The sequence below is a fragment of the Rhinatrema bivittatum genome, chromosome 3 (assembly GCF_901001135.1).
Source record: "Rhinatrema bivittatum chromosome 3, aRhiBiv1.1, whole genome shotgun sequence".
Lineage (NCBI taxonomy): Eukaryota > Metazoa > Chordata > Amphibia > Gymnophiona > Rhinatrematidae > Rhinatrema > Rhinatrema bivittatum.
The window spans coordinates 513,435,652-513,453,131 of NC_042617.1; the positions used below are offsets into that span (position 1 = coordinate 513,435,652).

The following is a 17,480-nucleotide window of genomic DNA, read 5'->3' on the forward strand; positions in this document are numbered from 1 at the left end:
ATTTCCTTGTTCTACCTGACCACTCCTTTTACCCCTCATTCATCTAGCAGCCCAACTGACTCCCTCAGAGTCTTTTTGATTCAAATCTACAGCAAACTTCTTTTCAAATTCTTAGATGTAAAAGAAAGTAATTACAAACACAGAAGCCAACTCCCCTCTCCAAATCTATGTATTTAAAAACAACCAAGGAGAGGGAAAATAAATTTCCCAATCAAATATTTGCTCAGTTCGAAGAAATAAAATCACATAATAAGTAGAAACGGTATCATAGAATCAAAGTGCCTCTGATTTAATCCACTGTCTCTCACCCACAAAGGGCCCCAGGCAGTATCAGCCTTTATGGCACTATAAATTATAATCATGTAGCGTTTCCCTTATATAATTTTATTCAATTCTATTTTAATCTTAATTACTTAAAAAGTAATATTTTATTGTAAACCACTCATAACTCAATACATTCACTAAAAATCAACAAATACTTAGCTCGTGTAATCCGGCGTTGAGATGCACTATTAAAAAATGTATCAATCTTGTTAATCAAAAAATGTTCAACACGGACCATGTTTCGGCTAAACAGCCTTCATCAGGGGATATTTTTTAATTGAACACTGTCACTGCGCCAGAGACTCTTCGTATTACCACATTCTAAAACATACAATAAAAATTAATGTATTACAAAAATCCAACCTCCTACAAAAATCAACATCCTACAAAAGGACTCTTCCACCCAAAATGCGTATATATAACATAACCAGTTCTTACCTTCTGTGGAATAAGTGGTTCTCACAAATCACCTTCACAAATGCAATTTTATAAATGGCGCCATAATACTCAAAAATGCTATCCCTTCATTTCCTCTATTTAAAGCTCAAAGCATTGGCGTCACCAGAAGCTAGATGTTCCTAAAATGATAGTGATGTATGCAATACCCAAAATACATAAAACTCTACAAAAACCTCCTGGACGTCCAATAATTTCTGCCCGTGGTTCTTCGTTAGAACCTTTATCAATTTTCGTTGATTAATTTTTTGGGCACAGTTGGTGAAAAAGTTACCATCTATGGCAAAATCTTCCTATTGGGCAGTTCCTCCGTTTGAGGAGGTTATGCTCTAATATATATGATCATAAACTAAAAGCTAAAAAGATGATCAATTATTTTGTTGAAAGAGGATATCCTAGACATATTTTGAAAAAAGCATATAAAAAACATGCTCGTTGAGTAAATCGAAACTTGTTGCTTATGCCGACTAATGACAATTTGGATACTCAGGTACAGAGATCCATATGTGTGCTATCTTTTTCTTCCTCTATATATTGTATACAAAACAGTATAAATAAGCATTGGCATATCCTTGGGTTACATGAAGTTTTTTCAGAGATGCCTATTTTTGCTTTAAACATGGCAGGAAAATCAGGGATATGATTGTTCGTTCAAACTTTGAGGAGAATTCATGTGATAGCTCCATTGTGACTTCTGTTAAATGTGGGCATTTTCCTTGCAATAAATGGTCAGTTTTGTGAGCAATCTTTTTCAGGAGATACCCTCCCTTATTTTAAGGAGGGTAATTTTCGTTTACGAGTACGCATGAACTGCTCTTCGGTTGGAGTGATATATGGTATATAGTGCCCTTGCCTGTTACTGTATATAGGTCAAACTAAATGATGTTTGCACACCGAATGGTTGAACATCGTAGTGCCATTTCGAGAAATTGTTTGGAAGCTCCTTTAGTCCAACATTGTCTTGCTCAGAGACATGTTTTCGCGGATTTAACTTTTGCTGTGATAGAGCAGCCAAAACAATTTTCACATGGTGGCAACTTTGATAGATATCTGTTACAATGGGAACAAAGACTGATTTCTCTCTTTGATACTGTGGCACCTAAGGGGTAAAATAAAGAAATAGACTGATCTGTGTTCTGATTGGATTTAGTCTGTTTTTTATATTTGTGATTGACAGCTTGGGTGACATCTAGCTTCCGGTGACGCCAATGCTTTGAGCTTTAAATAGAGGAAATGAAGGGATAGCATTTTTTAGTGTTATGGCGCCATTTATAAAATTGCATTTGTGAAGGTGATTTGTGAGAACCACTTATTCCACAGAAGGTAAGAATTGGTTATGTTATATATATGCATTTTGGGTGGAAGAGTCCTTTTGTAGGATGTTGATTTTTGTAGGCGGTTGGATTTTTGTAATACAGGAATTTTATTGTATGTTTTAGAATGTGGTAATACAAAGAGTCTCTGGCGCAGTAGTGACAGTGTTGTCTGAGGTGAGCCACCATCACTGCTAAAATTTTGTGAACACTCTTGGGACTGAAGATAGGCCAAAGGGTAGAACTTTGTATTTATAGTGGCTGTTCTGAGCTTGAAAGCAAATGTATTGCCAGGAAGAAGGGTGCATGGGTATATGGGAGTACACATCCTTCAAGCCTATGGAACATAGCCAGTCGTTGGGCTGTAGGAGGGAAAGAATAGTCTTGAGAGACGTCATTTTGAATTTTTCTTTTTGAATGTGTTTGTTGAGATTCCGTAAATCTAAGATGGGTCAAAGACCTCCGGACTTTTTTGGAATGAGAAAATAATGGGAGTAGAATCCATGATTTTCCTGTGACATTGGAATTCTTTGAATGGATTTTTGGCTTTGTAGATTTTGTAACTGTTCTTGAAGGTACAGTGAGTGGGTTGATGTATTTCGGGGGGAGGAATATGAGGGAGGCATGGGAGTGTTACAAAATGTATCTGGTAGCCTTCCCTTATGATGTTCGGCACCCAACAATCCAAGGTAATTGCCTCCCAATTGGCATAAAATAGCTGGAGGAGACCTCCTACGTATGGTGGTGGAGGTGGCTCGGGATAGCTCAAAAAGATGAAGTCTATTTTTGAGGAGGTGCTGGCTTTTGTGGTCATTGACGAGGTCGTCCACAGGATTGATGAGTCTGAGATTGGTATCTCTGGTGGGAATAATTCTGCGTTTGATAGGTATTGTATGGTTTAAAGGGTGCCCTTGAATAGGATTTTTTCCTGAATGAAGGGTAAAGTTTTCTGGATGAGGTATGGGGGTCCGGTACTCTGTTCTTTAAGAAGAGTAATAGTTTCCCCAAACTTCTCACCAAAGAGATTGTCTCCTAGACATGGTATGTCCACTAACTTATTGTGAATGTCCTCTCTAATTGCGCTCGCTCTCAACCATGCCAATCGTCTTGCTGCTACAGCTGTAGCCCAAGACCTTGTGGAAGACTCAAATGACTCATATACAGACCGAAGTAGATGGCAAAGCCCTTCTTCCATGTCTGTAAATGGTTGTGGTAGGGTGTTATCAGAGGCTAAACATAAGGGATGTAATCTCTGAAGACATTCAAATAAATACAGGATTACGTAAAACGGATGTTGTTGAATTTTTGTTGCTAGCATGGATGAATGGTATACCTTACGGCCGAAGTCATCCATAGCTATCACAGAAACTTGGGCAAAAAACACTGACACTGTAATAATCAACCAAATCAACAACTCTTCTTATAGAACTTTTTCTTTACCCAGACCAAAAAAGAAAGGAGGCGGCTTAATGCTCATCTCCAAAAAAAAAAATCTTCAACTGAAACCAATTCCAACAAGCAATTGCTCTCCACTAGAAATTGCATTATTTGATTCTCCACACTTACAAATTTGCCTATTATACTGCCCCCTCCAACACTCTCGAAAAAAACTGCTCACCACATATTAACTTTTTTCTGACCAAACTATTACCAAACCTATAATTATTCTAGGTGATTTCAACCTACATATGGACTCTACCACCCTATCACCTGCATCCTCATCAATCATTGATGCACTATCATCTCTATGTCTCAATCAAATTATCACTGGCCCTACACACAAGGCAGATCACACACTAGACCTAATCTTCATCATTACCAAGTTCTGGTCGAATCACCAAACGACGATTTCTAAAATTTCATGGTCAGACCATTCTATCATCCACACAAATCTATTCTCTTATCATAAACGCTCAACAAAAAAAACCCAACACACCACCAAAACCTTCTCCTATCGTCCACCTTTCTGCATGGAAACCTTCAAACAAATCTGCAGACTGAAATAACAAATATTGATCTATCAAACATAGAAAATGCAACATCTTCTTGGTTCAACATCACAAAAACTATAGCAGACAAGATAAATCCCATAATAACAAAAACAATAAAAGAAACAAAAAATCAAAATCCCTGGTACAACAAAAACATCAGAGCAGCAAAAAGGAAACTCAGAAAAATAGAGAGATCCTGGAGAAAAAACAAAACAACTACACTTCTATATGCATACAAATCACAACTTGCCAAATATAAAAAACTCATCCATAAAACAAACAAAAAAAAAAAAAAAAGACTTCTACTCCAAAAAAATTACCAAATACCAACAAAACCCTAAGATGCTCTTCAACATAGTAAAAACCCTTACAAAAACCTCTCAAGATGATCAATCACTATCATCATCAAAGATCAGCAGTGATGACTTCACCAACTTCTTTAATGAAAAAATCAAATTACATAAATAACAACCTAAAAAATGACTCTCAAGACCAGAAACTACTGAACATTCAAACGAAAACCTGGTCCAACTTTGAAACAGCATCTTCCTTAGAAATCCAAATGATCATCAAAAAAATGAACCCAGCCAAACACACTATTGATGCCATTCCCATTACAGCAATAAAAAAAATCTTGATCCAATCACCAAAACAATAACAAAAATTGTAAACCTTTCCCTCACTGAAGGAAACTATCTGGAAAGCCTAAAATCGGCCATCATCAAACCCATTCTAAAAAAGAAAAATCTAGATCCAGAAAATCCACTGAACTACAGACCCATATCAAATCTCCCATTCTTTGCAAAACTCATTGAGAAAATCATCCATACTCGACTCACCGATCACCTTGATGAAAATAACATCCTCCTTCCTTCTCAATTTGGCTTTAGAAAACAACTTAACACAGAATCCTTACTACTTGCCATGCATGACTTCATACTCAAAGGTTTTCAAAAAGGCCAAAGTTACCTTCTAATCCTCCTCGACTTAGCAGCATTTGATACTGTAAACCACTCTATACTGATTGTCTTTCTGAAATTGGTGCTAACAAAACAACTCTTCAGTGGTTTTCCTCCTATCTGTCACAAAGATCCTACCAAGTACTACTTAATGATTCCCTATCAAAGAAAATCAACTTAGACACCGGAGTTCCCCAAGGATCCGCCCTTTCAGCGACACTAACATTTATCTTCTCCCACTATGCCACTTCCTTACAAATCTGAATCTAACCCATTTCATCTATGCTGCTGATATTCAAATCTTAATTCCAATAAAAAAAATCAATTGAAGAAACATATAAATTAACTGCCTATTACCTAAACAGCATCAAGGAATTACTAAACATAAAACTCATCCTCAACTTTGACAAAACTGAATTAATAGATACTTGACAGAAAGAACAACTTTCTGCATACACAGACTAAATCTCATGAACCAAAATTCAAGCTTATCTCCAACCAACCATGCCCGCAACCTTGGAGTAATAATCGACAAAGAACTTTCATTTAAAAACCATATATCAACAAAACTTAAAAAGACGGTTATCATAAACCACTTACACTCCATCTAAAACAGTTTCTCTCAAATAATGACTTCAGATCAGTCTTGTAATCATTAATATTCTCCAATATAGACTACTGCAACTCTCTAAACATCATTCAACCTCTCCAAATCCTGCAGAATGCAGCTGCAAGAAACCTTTCAGGTGCCAAAAAGCATGACCACATCACCCCAACCCTCATATCACTTCATTGGCTGCCAATAAAATACAGGATCGAATATAAAGTCCTTTCCATCCTACATAAAATTATATATGAAGAACAGAAAAATTGGCTAAGCCCCTACATTCAACTCCATACCCCATGTAGAAACCTGAGGTCAGCAAATAAAGGATGCCTAAAAACACCAACGCACTCAAATCAACTCATCTCTACTCAAAATAGAGCGATATCCCTTGGTAGCCCAAACCTTTGGAACTCCCTCCCATCTAAACTCAGAATTCAAGAAAACCTAAAAACATTCAAAAAAGAATTAAAAACTTGGTTGTTCAAAGCATATCAAACCACCCAAAGAATCAACTAATCATCACCACCCTCCATTACAACCTCATGATTAAATGAATATCAGCACAACTATACTTTTCTAAAATAAGAATGAACTCGTTTTGATCTTAAGCATGAATTTGTTTACTACTAAGTCTAATAACGTTATGTTTACACCCCTTGTCAACCCCTTTATCCCTATAACCTTATTTTGTAAGCCGTTATGATGGCATTATTTTGACGTTGCCGAATGAAGGTATATAAAACTCGTAAAATAAATAAATAAATAAATAGACTTACGGTCCTTCCCTGGTGGTGAATTGGCATGAAGTTTTGATCTTGTGTGGCAATTGCGTGGAATCGTAAATTGTTGATGTGGCCGAGGTGGTAAAAGGTTTCTCCCACATTTTACGAAGAACTGTATCCAGCACTGTATGTGGTGGTAGAGCTGTTGGCTCTGGAGGTATTTCGAATATTTTCAGTATTCCAAGAACCTCAGACCTTGGATCAGGGATCTTTCCAGTCTTGATATTTAAAAGAGAGCCTACTTTCTTGATGAACTTTGCGTAGGACAAGTCTTCGGGAAGGGAATAAGGTTCCAGGAGACCTTCTGGAGGGTCAGATGGGAATCCTGCAGATGAACCAGGGGACGATATCAATGGCAAGTCTGGAGAATCTGGTTGTTCAGCGATTGGAGATGGTGCTGACGGCTGAGACGGAAGGAGCGGAGTTGGTGATGCAGTGGCGAAGGCTGAGAAGGCGCAAGTGAAGGCTGAGGATGTGCCGTGTTTAGATCTTGGAAAAAAGTATTTAATGCCTGCGAAATTTGTAACATCGCTTTAGATGAGAGGTTGTGCAGGTCCTGGAAATGGACCTGGTCCTGGAGGCATTGCTACTAAGATCAAGTCTTCTAGCCTAGCCTCCAAGTTATCTACCCTTGTTATATGTAACTTCCGCTTCTAGTGAATTGTTCTTGCTTAAGTTATACCCTTGTTACATGTAAACCGATCTGATATGAAATTTTTCATGAAGGTCGGTATAGAAAAGTGTTAAATAAATAAATAAAGTCTTGAGGAGGCAGGCCTGACTTATGGAGAAGACGAAGGGATTGTGGTCTACTAACAGAAGACCCATCAGAATCAGAACCCTCGTTAGAGGTGTCGGAGTAATGGACAGAGACTAGTTCCACATTCTGGTCAGAATCTGTCTAACTAGGTTTTGAAGATGTTAGATGCTTAGTTTTTTGTGACTTTTTAAGATATTCCTGAATTAGCAGTGTAGGTTGCGTCAAGACTGGTGTCATGTGCGTCAGAATTCGAGGTTGAATCGATAGCTTCGCACGTTTTAGTCATGATGCTTTTCTGCGTCGTGTGGCATACACGCTGTATGCTTAGATGCGCCTTTGTGCGCCGATGCGTTGTGCGTGTCGTTGTGCGCCGATGTTCTGTGCACGCCGATGTCTTGTGTGCAGAGCTGTGCACCGATACATTGTGCGCCAAGTTGTGCGCCGGGCTACGTGCCATGCGCACATTCCAGCACCAACGTGCCGTCCTGATTCGGCCGATTTGATTTTTTATGACCCGACTTCTTCGGCATCGATGAGCGGGATCGAGTGGGTTCAGTGAACTCAAACCCACGTGGCTCATGAGGGGATTTCTGTGAAAGAGGAGTTGCGGCTTCAACTCCCTTCATTGGCCTGGGTGGATTGACCAACTTGGCCGAGGCACCCTCTAGCGAAGCAGACCTTTTAGATGAAGTCTTCTTCAGTCTCTGACAGTCCCGGCGAAGACTGTGTGGATGGTATCTTTGGACGCGTGATTTTTTCTGCACACTTCCTTTGGGCCCTGGGGGACATACGACTACAGTCCTGGCATGAGACTTGGTCATGTTCCGGTCCTAGGCATATATAGCAGTAATTATGTCCATCTGTAATGGACATAATTTTACCGCATTGGCAGTACTTAAATCCCGATGGCTTAGAAGCCATCACTGCCCAGAAGAAATGAAGAAAAAACAAAATTTGAGAAAAAAATCTCTTCAGAGACTAGGAGGAGAAAAAACCCTGCGTACAGACTGCTCGCGGAAAAAAAAAAAGAGACTGAGGTAACAAGGCAATCGCGTGGGAAGCTCACCGCGCAGCCATACAGAGTTCAAAACTCTGTACTAACTGAGAAAACTCCGCCTACTGACCGGTCGCGAGACGCTCCCAAACAGCATGGCTAATTCAGCCCTGTTATCGATGGGAAAACAGATTAACATATAGAAACATAGAAATGACGGCAGAAGAAGACCAAACGGCCCATCCAGTCTGCCCAGCAACCCACGCAGTTCATCCATTTATTTATTTATTTATTTTTTCCCCACCCTTTTTCTCCCTCCCACCCATCACTATTGGCTTCCAGCACCCTCCGGCCCAAACTCCCTTCCACCCCTCCACCATGCAGAGAGCGTCCAGCACCCTCCGGCCCCAACTCCCTTCCACCCATCCACCATGCAGAGAGCAGCGCTGTATCCGCATCCCAGTGAACATCCAGCTCAAACAGGGATAGCAACCGCTGCAACAAGCAGGCCACACCCCTGCCCCATACTCCTACCCACCCCTGCTTTGTTTGTTTCTTGTTTTAGTTTTATTTGGAGATGGCAGCCCTCTGTGAAGGTGGAACACCAACCACTGGCCACTGGCATCCCGCTCCGTGAATGCCTCTGTGGCTACTGCCGCTCCGTGCAGTGTTTTGCTGCCTGAAGGTGGAACACCAACTACTGGCCACTGGCATCCCGCTCCGTGAATGCCTCTGTGGCTACTGCCGCTCCGTGCAGTGTTTTGCTGCCTGAAGGTGGAACACCAACTACTGGCCGCTGGCATCCCGCTCCGTGAACGCCTCTGTGGCTACTGCCGCTCCGTGCAGTGTTTTGCTGCCTGAAGGTGGAACACCAACTACTGGCCGCTGGCATCCCGCTCCGTGAACGCCTCTGTGGCTACTGCCGCTCCGTGCAGTGTTTTGCTGCCTGAAGGTGGAACACCAACTACTGGCCGCTGGCATCCCGCTCCGTGAACGCCTCTGTGGCTACTGCCGCTCCGTGCAGTGTTTTGCTGCCTCCTCTTTATTTACGCCCACTAGACTTGATGGATCCACAGTGTTTATCCCACGCCCCTTTGAAGTCCTTCACAGTTTTAGACTTCACCACGTCCTCCAGAAGGGCATTCCAGGCATCCACCACCCTTTCCGTGAAGAAATACTTCCTGACAAGCAAGCATTTTATTCTATATTAATTTCCCATTTGCTCTCATTGAGTCAATTCTTTTATATGATAATCTTCAATATTTGTGGGGAGGAGGTGGTTAGAAACATAGAACACAAAAATAGCAAAGATCATATGTCACTGAAACATAGCTTAGAGAACACAAATATCCATTAGCTGGTCTCATGAAGTCAATCTGAAATATCGCAGAACTTAAGAGATCTTGTTATGAATATATTGAGCCACACTGAATAAAAAACATACCCTAAAAACTATATTCTAGATCAGTGATGGAAAAACTCCAGTCCTCAAGTGCCACAAACAGGCAAGGTTTTCAGGATATCTACAATGAATATGCATGAGAAAGATTTGCATGCACTGTCTCCATTGTATGTTAATCTTTCTTGCATATTCATTGTGAATATGCTGAAAACCAGGCCTATTTGTGACGCTCGAGGACTGGAGTTCGCCATCACTGCCCTAAACTATCCTTGTCACTACTCCAATATGGGATATTCAATATATATATTTTTTTTACCTTGTTGGCACAGACAGAAAAAATAACGTTCTCTAGGTTTGTCAGAGGCCCAAGTTCTTGCTTCATCTCTGCCAGCCAAGCCTCCAAAGCATCAAAAGACTCTCTCTGGCCAACATCATACACTAGAAGAACACCCTGAGTATCCTTGTAGAACTCGTTACGGACCTGAAGAATAGTAAGAATAAACACTTTAAAATATGCATTGAATACACTAGAGTTAACATTCTTTAAGTAATTTTGCTAGATAACGTATACACTCAAGACTACATAGTGAAATCACTAGACTATGGTAGCTAAAGGAGTACACAAGGGGTAAAGTGGGTGAACATAAATTTTATCCCATTTTAATATGAGAAAAAAACTTAAACAGAACCATGGAGACAAAAAAAAAAAAAGCTTGTTTCAAACCACTTATGAGCAGGCTCACATTCTCTATCTTGTACACAGTCCTAACCTCCTATTGGGAACACTAACACCTAGGTCACTGAGGCAGATCTCACTTGCACTAAAATGAATTCTCCATCAACAAGCAGGATTAAGTCTGCCATAACCAGTGGGTGATATTATCAGATGGTGCTGACAGAACCAGTTCTCAGAGTTCATAAGTTTAAATATGTGCGGGAGCTTCCTATAGTCATTGCCTCATGAGCCCCTCAGTCTCTTCATCTGAGCTACTGCACAGATAGATCCTCAGACTCATTTTTCTTCTATGTTTCGTTTATTGCAAATTTGCAATTTTCTTTCATCGCTGCCTTGACAGTTTCTCTAAAGAATTTAAGTTCTATTAAAAAAAAAAAAAAAAGAAAAAAGCCACATCTTCACGTAACCCACAGTTAGCTGGTTCAAAGACTTTGGGTGTGGGCACTGTATGTCTATTATGGACACCCAAACAGAGAACTACCACTGCCTAGTTCCAGACCATGATATTCCGAATTACCCCAGTTGCAGCAGAATGTCTCCTCAGACATTTCAGACCTGTGTCTAGAAGATCTACGGAATCTGCCTTGGGTATGACCCCAAAGCCTCAGCACAAAAGTTCGCAAATGTAGCTACTCCACCTACAAGAGAAGCAGAGTGTTTATGCTACCTGGCTTCATGCTAAGGCTTCTTCTTGCGTCTCGACTGGAAAGGCTCTCCAACCCCAACCCCCACTAGCGCTGATCTTTGGATCCATCACAGGTCAATTGCTGAGTTTGGCATGGAAACCTCTGGTGTCTGAAGTGGTATCTAGAAGAGTGCATAAGCACTGCAATAGTTCCCCCCACAAGGGCCGTCTCTGTGTCAAAGGCAGCGCCACCGGTTCAGGGTTTCACTAGAGTGAGCCCCAGCTCAATGTGTAGATCGCTTTCAGTCAACTCAATGAAGAACTCTTTGGTGCAGGTGGTGTCTATGGTGCAGAGGGCCTTCATGGCACCAGGCAGATTATTCTGCCCAGAGGCCAGCAAAAGCATCTTCAGTTAATCAGTTAAGTGCATAGTGGGTGCAGATCAAGTCACCAGTTTCATTGGTACAGAGTGCCTCAGAGTCAGTCAATTGTCTGTGATGAAAAGGAAAGCATTGGTACGAAGAGTAATACTGGTGTCAGTGGCATCTCCTGATTCTGTACCAAATGTACCAAAAATGTGGCCCAGCCCTGGTGCCTGCTCCACCAAGATTTTTCTTCAATGCCACCTATCACTGCAGCACCAGGCGAGGATGAACCCATCTGAGTATCTAAGAAGGATATGTCCTTGCCTACTCTAGCACAGAGCCCTTTGCAGATGCAGGTCAGCTGTCTGAGATGGCAAGGAATTTGTCTTTTTACTTTGAGGATGGACCCGGTCCTGTCTGGGATAGAGAACTTTTTCTGCATAGGCAACCTGTAATGTTTCAGTATCCCCCTCAAGAAGTTTTGCCAGTGAGCAATGGCTAGTCCCCCTACATCCAGAGTATTCTCCTCCAGGGATTCACAGGGAGAAGGTATAAAGTCAGTGCAGCCCATGTTCATGACAGTACTCTACCTAACAGAACAGTCCTCAGTCATCTTACTGTTCCTCTGGGTTGTGGATTACTGTCCCTCGGTTGACTAGCAATGTAGGATCTACAGGAATACCTTCCAACCAATTTCCCATCAATGCCACAGTATAACGTGCCTCCTGCGGAGCTCAATTACACCCATTTTCTGGAGAAAATAGTGAATACGGTTTCCATGAACCTTGGAAAATTAGAGGACCTGAGAACAGTTTTCAGGCTATTGCAGTTTATCCAGCCTCCTGTGGGATTGGCTTCTGTACAGGTTCAGGGTCTTCTGAAGGATCTCCAGATGAGAATGTGGCAGACTCCTACGTCTTACCTGCCAACAATGTGCAAAACTGGATTTAAAGTACAGGGTTCAAGCCTCTGGGCCTTGAAGCTGTCCAACTGTTGCACCACATGGTACAATCTGCCTTGAAGCAAACAAAATGCTCAAAAGATCATTTACCTCCAGAAGAAACCAGAGGGCGCTGGATGCTTTTAAAAAGGTCTTTCAGGTGTCATAACTTAGTGTGAAAATTGCAGCCCACCAGCTGTTCATGATATAATACACGTACAAAGTGTGTTCAAAAGCTGAATCCATGGCAGACTCTGTAGACTCTCATCAACCTCAGTTCCAGTATGTTCTGGGTGATGAAGAGGCGTGCAGAAAGCAATTAATAAAAACCATGTAGGAGGTCTTTGATAATGCAGCTTTAACTTCAGCAGTGTATTAGAACCAGGTAGCTTGCTTGGCCTTTAGTGAGTGGGTTCCAAGATGATGTTCATGCTTGCCTAGTTGATGTCCTGTGCACAAGGTACAAGACAAGACTGTAGTGCTGATTAAGGAGCATCAGTCCACCCTGCAGATTGTGCTGGGTAACCAGCCAGGCACCAGTACTTCTTTTGTACAAGCACATCTTTTACCAAAGGAGACCCTTCTGCCCTTTTCAAAAGCATCAGGCTTTGCCTTCTCATACTAGAGGTCAGCAGAAAAGGAGATAGCTTAAGATTCAACAACAGTAACTGCAGCCCAAACCAGGAATGAGTCAGATGCCTTGGATACCTGCCATCCCATCTTCTCCACTGGGGAGCAGAAGGGCAGCTTAGGCCTTTACAGAATGAGACATATCATAAAGAACAAGTAGGTCCTGAGAATGGGAGTATAACTACCTGCTTGGGCTTCTTTGCCCTCTCCCAAAATTGGCTAGTGTCAATATTCGATTCCAAACCTACACAGTCTGTTCAGGTTCTACTTCAGAATACTAGTGAGCCGATCCACCCACAGGAGTGTTGCTAATAATTCCCAAGAAGTTAGGTAGCCTAAAGCCCAGTTTGGATTTAAGGAACTTAAATTCTGATCTGGAAGAAGTTCAAGATGCTCACATTCCCATTCACCCTACCCATCAGAGCTTCCTCAGATTAATGGTGGAAGGTATACATTATCAATACAAGGTGCTTTGGTTTGGCCCATCACCTGCTCCTAGGGTATTTAAGAAGTGTCTGGAGGTCATAGTGGATCAGCAGGGCATCTCTTCCTGTACCTGGATGATTGATTAGTGATGGACTCCTCCCTACTAGGCATCTTGGAATTTCTCTGCATGGTGATTCAACTTCTCCTATCCCAGGGATTCATCACCAACTTGATTCTGTTTCAGAGGATCCAGTTCCTAGGATCCTGGATCCACTCACTCCAGGAAAGCAACTTCCTACATGTTGAAAGGGCTGGAGCTCGCGAGGTTCCCGATACAAAAGGACCAGCATCCACGAAGTCGGTCCTTGCCCTGCTAGGCCACATGGTGGTAGCAGTCCATGTAGTTACTCAGACTTGTCTTAACATGCCGGGCCTTTAATGGGCTCTCCAGCATCAATGGGATATCACTCCAGAGGTGGATAAACCCAGAGGTTTTGGCTCTAGGAATTCCACTGCATACCCCAGTGCAACAAATGATGCTGTCCACAGACACTTCTACTAGAGGTTGGGGGAGGGGGGACGACGACATGCACACTGTATCTTGAAGCCAAGACAGTCATCTGCAGATCAACCTTATGGAACTGTGGGACATTCGGAATGTGTTGAGAGCTTTCTCCCACCTTCTCTTGGACAAGAGAATCTTGATCCAAAATTGATAATCTATTTATGTAAAACATGTCCACCTAACATGGCGGCACAAGTTCATATGCCCTCCAAAGAGGTCCTGTAGTCATAGGCCTGTCATCAAAACCCAGGTGTTTAAAATACACTGGTGGTCAGACTAAGCAGAATCCTGCAGTCCCACAATTGGTCCCTGGACCAGTAAGCCTAAGACGACCTATTTGCACAGAGGACAACTGGAAGATCAGTCTTTTCTGAGACAGCTCCTGATGCTTTCATGCTAGATTGAAGCATATCTGCTTTACAAGTAGTCTCCAATCACCAGAACTGTCCCAGATAATTCTATAAGAAATGGCATGGATTATTCTCATTGACCCAATGTGACTGTGTCAGGTGTGGTACCCTTACCTCCACTGGTTGATTCAGTCTCCAATTCAGCTGGGAGCACCTCCGACTCACAGGAAGGAAGAACCTATGCCACCCAAACCTTCAATCTTTGGTCATCACGGTATGGATGTTGAGCACAAAGTAACTATCCTTCTTGCTCCTTCCTAGAGATATGAAGAACATTCTAATCTCAGCCAGATATCGGTAAAACAGGTGAACAAGAATTGTTTTTTTTTAAAGATATCTTAGTGACAGAAGGAAGTTTAAAAGTGGCATTGAGACTCAAAGGGTGAAGGAGAGGAATATGTAGAGGCTGATGAGGAAAAAGCAAAATTGCTTAACATATTTCTGTTCGGTGTTCACTGTGGAAGGGCCTGGAGCAGGACATAAAAACAAACAGATTGGAAGTGAGGTAAAGCTCAATCGATTTTCAAAACAATATATTTGTGAGGACCTAATTAAACTTAAAATAGTTAAAAAAAAATGGGACTGGATGAGATACATTAGAGGGTACTAAGGAAATGTAGAGATCTCTTGGCAGCTCCGCTGGCTGACCTTTTCATTGCTTCTTTACAGCTTGGAGTAGTTCCAGAAGACTGGAAAAGGGCAAATGTGGTTCTTATTCATAAAGTGGAAGTAAGGAGGAGGCTGGGAACTGTGGTGAGCAAACTAATAAGGATCACTGCTAAAACAGAGGATAGTGCAATATTTGGAATCCAATGGATTGCAAGATCAGAGGCAGTATGGTTTTAGCAGAGTTAAATCTTGTCAAACGAATCTGATCAATTTCTTTGATTGGGTTACCAGAGAGTTGGATCAAAGGAGAGCACTAGATGTAGTGTACTTAGATTTCAGCAAGGCCTTTGACATGGTTTCGCACTGAACACTTATAATTTGTGCACCCTTGGTATAGATTCTAGAGTGACTGACTGGGTTAGAAACTGACTGAGTGGGAGTTGACAAAGGGTAGTGGTAAATGGAGTTCTCTCAGAGAAGGGGGTTGTTACTAGCAGTGTGGCTCAGGGATCTGTCCTTTTCAACATTTTTGTGAGTGACATAATGGAAAGGTTGTCAGGAAAGTTTTTTTTTCTGATACCAAAATCTGTAACAGGGTGGACAGCCAGAAATGAGTGGGAAATATGAGGAGGGATCTAGTGAAACTCGAGGAGTGGCCTTAGGTTTAGCAGCTAAAATTTAAAGGTTAAACAATGTATAGTAATGCATTTAGGCTGCAAAACCCAAGAGAAAGATACAGTATTGGAGGTGATATTCTTCTAAGCACAAAGGAAGAACAGGATCTGGGAGTAATTGTATTGGATGATCTTAAGGTGGCCAAACATGTGGATAAAGCGAAGGTAAAAGCCAGAAAGATTCTTGGCTGCATTGGAGAGGAATGGTCATCATAAAAAGGGAGGTGATATTGCCCCTGTGTAAGTCCCTGGTGAGATCTCAATTCTGGAGACTGCACCTTCAAAAGGTCAAACAGGATGGAGTCAGTCCAGAAGGTGGCTACTAAAATGGTCAGTAGTCACTGTTCTAAAGCACATGGGGCCAGATAAAGATCTAAACATGTATACCCTAGAAGAAAGGTATGATAGGGGAAATATGACAGACATTCAAATATCTCAAAATGTTCCCATGCACAGGAGGTGAGCCTTTTACAATAGAAAGGAGGCACTAGAATGAGGGGTCATGAGATGAGGTTGAAAGGGGATAGGCTCAGGAGTAATCTTCAGCAATATTTCTATACAAAGAGGGTCGTGGATGTGTGGAACAGCCTCCCAGTGAAAGTGGTGGAGACAAAAATAATACCTGAATTCAAGAAAGCATGGGATAAATACAGGGGATCTCCAAGGAAGTGAAAAGAATTAGAATGCCAAATTAATTGGACGAATGGGCAGACTGATGGGCCATACGGTCTGCTTCTATCTTCCACCAAATCTTAGCTTCAAATCAGAAGAGGTTCTTTGCATGGTGTGAGTCCAGTCATCTGGACCCTCTTTCTTGCGGTCCAAGAGACCTTTTTCAATAAACGCTTCCCTCTTCTCATCAAGCTTCAGTACTTCGGTCAAGGTATACTTTGATGCCATTGTGGCTTATCGGTGGGTGGACAGAGCTGTCTCACTCACTCCCTTAGTGTCAAAGTTCATAAAGGACTGACATTCTAAACAATCAGTACCTGAAATTTCAAAGTGATCCTGGCACAACTCATGAAACTTCCTTTCAAATCTCTCAAATCAACAGAATTTACACAGTAACATAGTAATGACGACAGAAAAGAACCAGATGGCCCATCCAGTCTGCCCAGCAAGCTTCTTATGGTAGTATATGTTGCTCCGTGCAGGATACCATCATATTTCTCTCAGGGGTAGTAACTGCCGCTCCCTGCAGTTACCCCCAATCTTTATAAGGGTAGTAATATTTACAAATCGATCAAAACCAAGCAACAAATTTAGATTGTAAGCCCTCTGGGGATAGGGAAATGCCTACAGTACCTGAATGTAATCCGCTTTGAAGGACTTAAAAAAAAAAAGTGTGAAAATGCGGGGAAAAAAAATCTAAAAAACTGTCAAACCCATAAAATTACTGCTAGCAACATTTTAGTGAGTGAGAAGCCTTCTTGATAATTCAGACAATGCTGCTTGACATTCTTTACATTGGGACATGGCTGTAGAAGTTATCCTGTGCCCTTTCCCTTGTGTCTTCTTGATAATTCAGATGCTGCTGCTTGATGTTCTTTGCTTTGGGATTTGGCCATAGAAGCCATCGTATGCTTTTTCCCTCGTCTGCATGTCAGTTCCCCAGACGGTAGAAGTCAAGGCCCATTTTGGTGTTGTCTGTATCCAGTTCCCTTTCCTCCCCACCATAAAAGTGGGGAGCGATGCTGAAGTTGCATCAAAAGATTCAGTTGTTGGGATCAATGGACATGAAAAGTTGAGAAACTTGATAGTAAGATTAAGTCCTCTGTAAGTAATATGATAGGGCTCTCACCTTGAAGGTGTTGCTCCTTGTGGCTGTCTCTTTGGCATAAAGAGCGAGTGAATTACAGGTTCTGATCTCTTATGCCACCATACTTTCAGTTTTTACACAATATTTCTACAC

General features: G+C 41.7%; 1 protein-coding gene across 1 annotated transcript in view; it reads right to left on the reverse strand.

Moving 5' to 3' along the window:
• The window catches only part of DNAJC27 (DnaJ heat shock protein family (Hsp40) member C27), a 70,909-nt gene that overhangs the window by 16,513 nt on the left and 36,916 nt on the right, over positions 1-17,480 (reverse strand). The window contains exon 4 of the mRNA XM_029596197.1: positions 9,905-10,069. Coding sequence (XP_029452057.1) covers positions 9,905-10,069 — 165 coding nt within the window. The remainder of the gene's footprint in view (positions 1-9,904; positions 10,070-17,480) is intronic.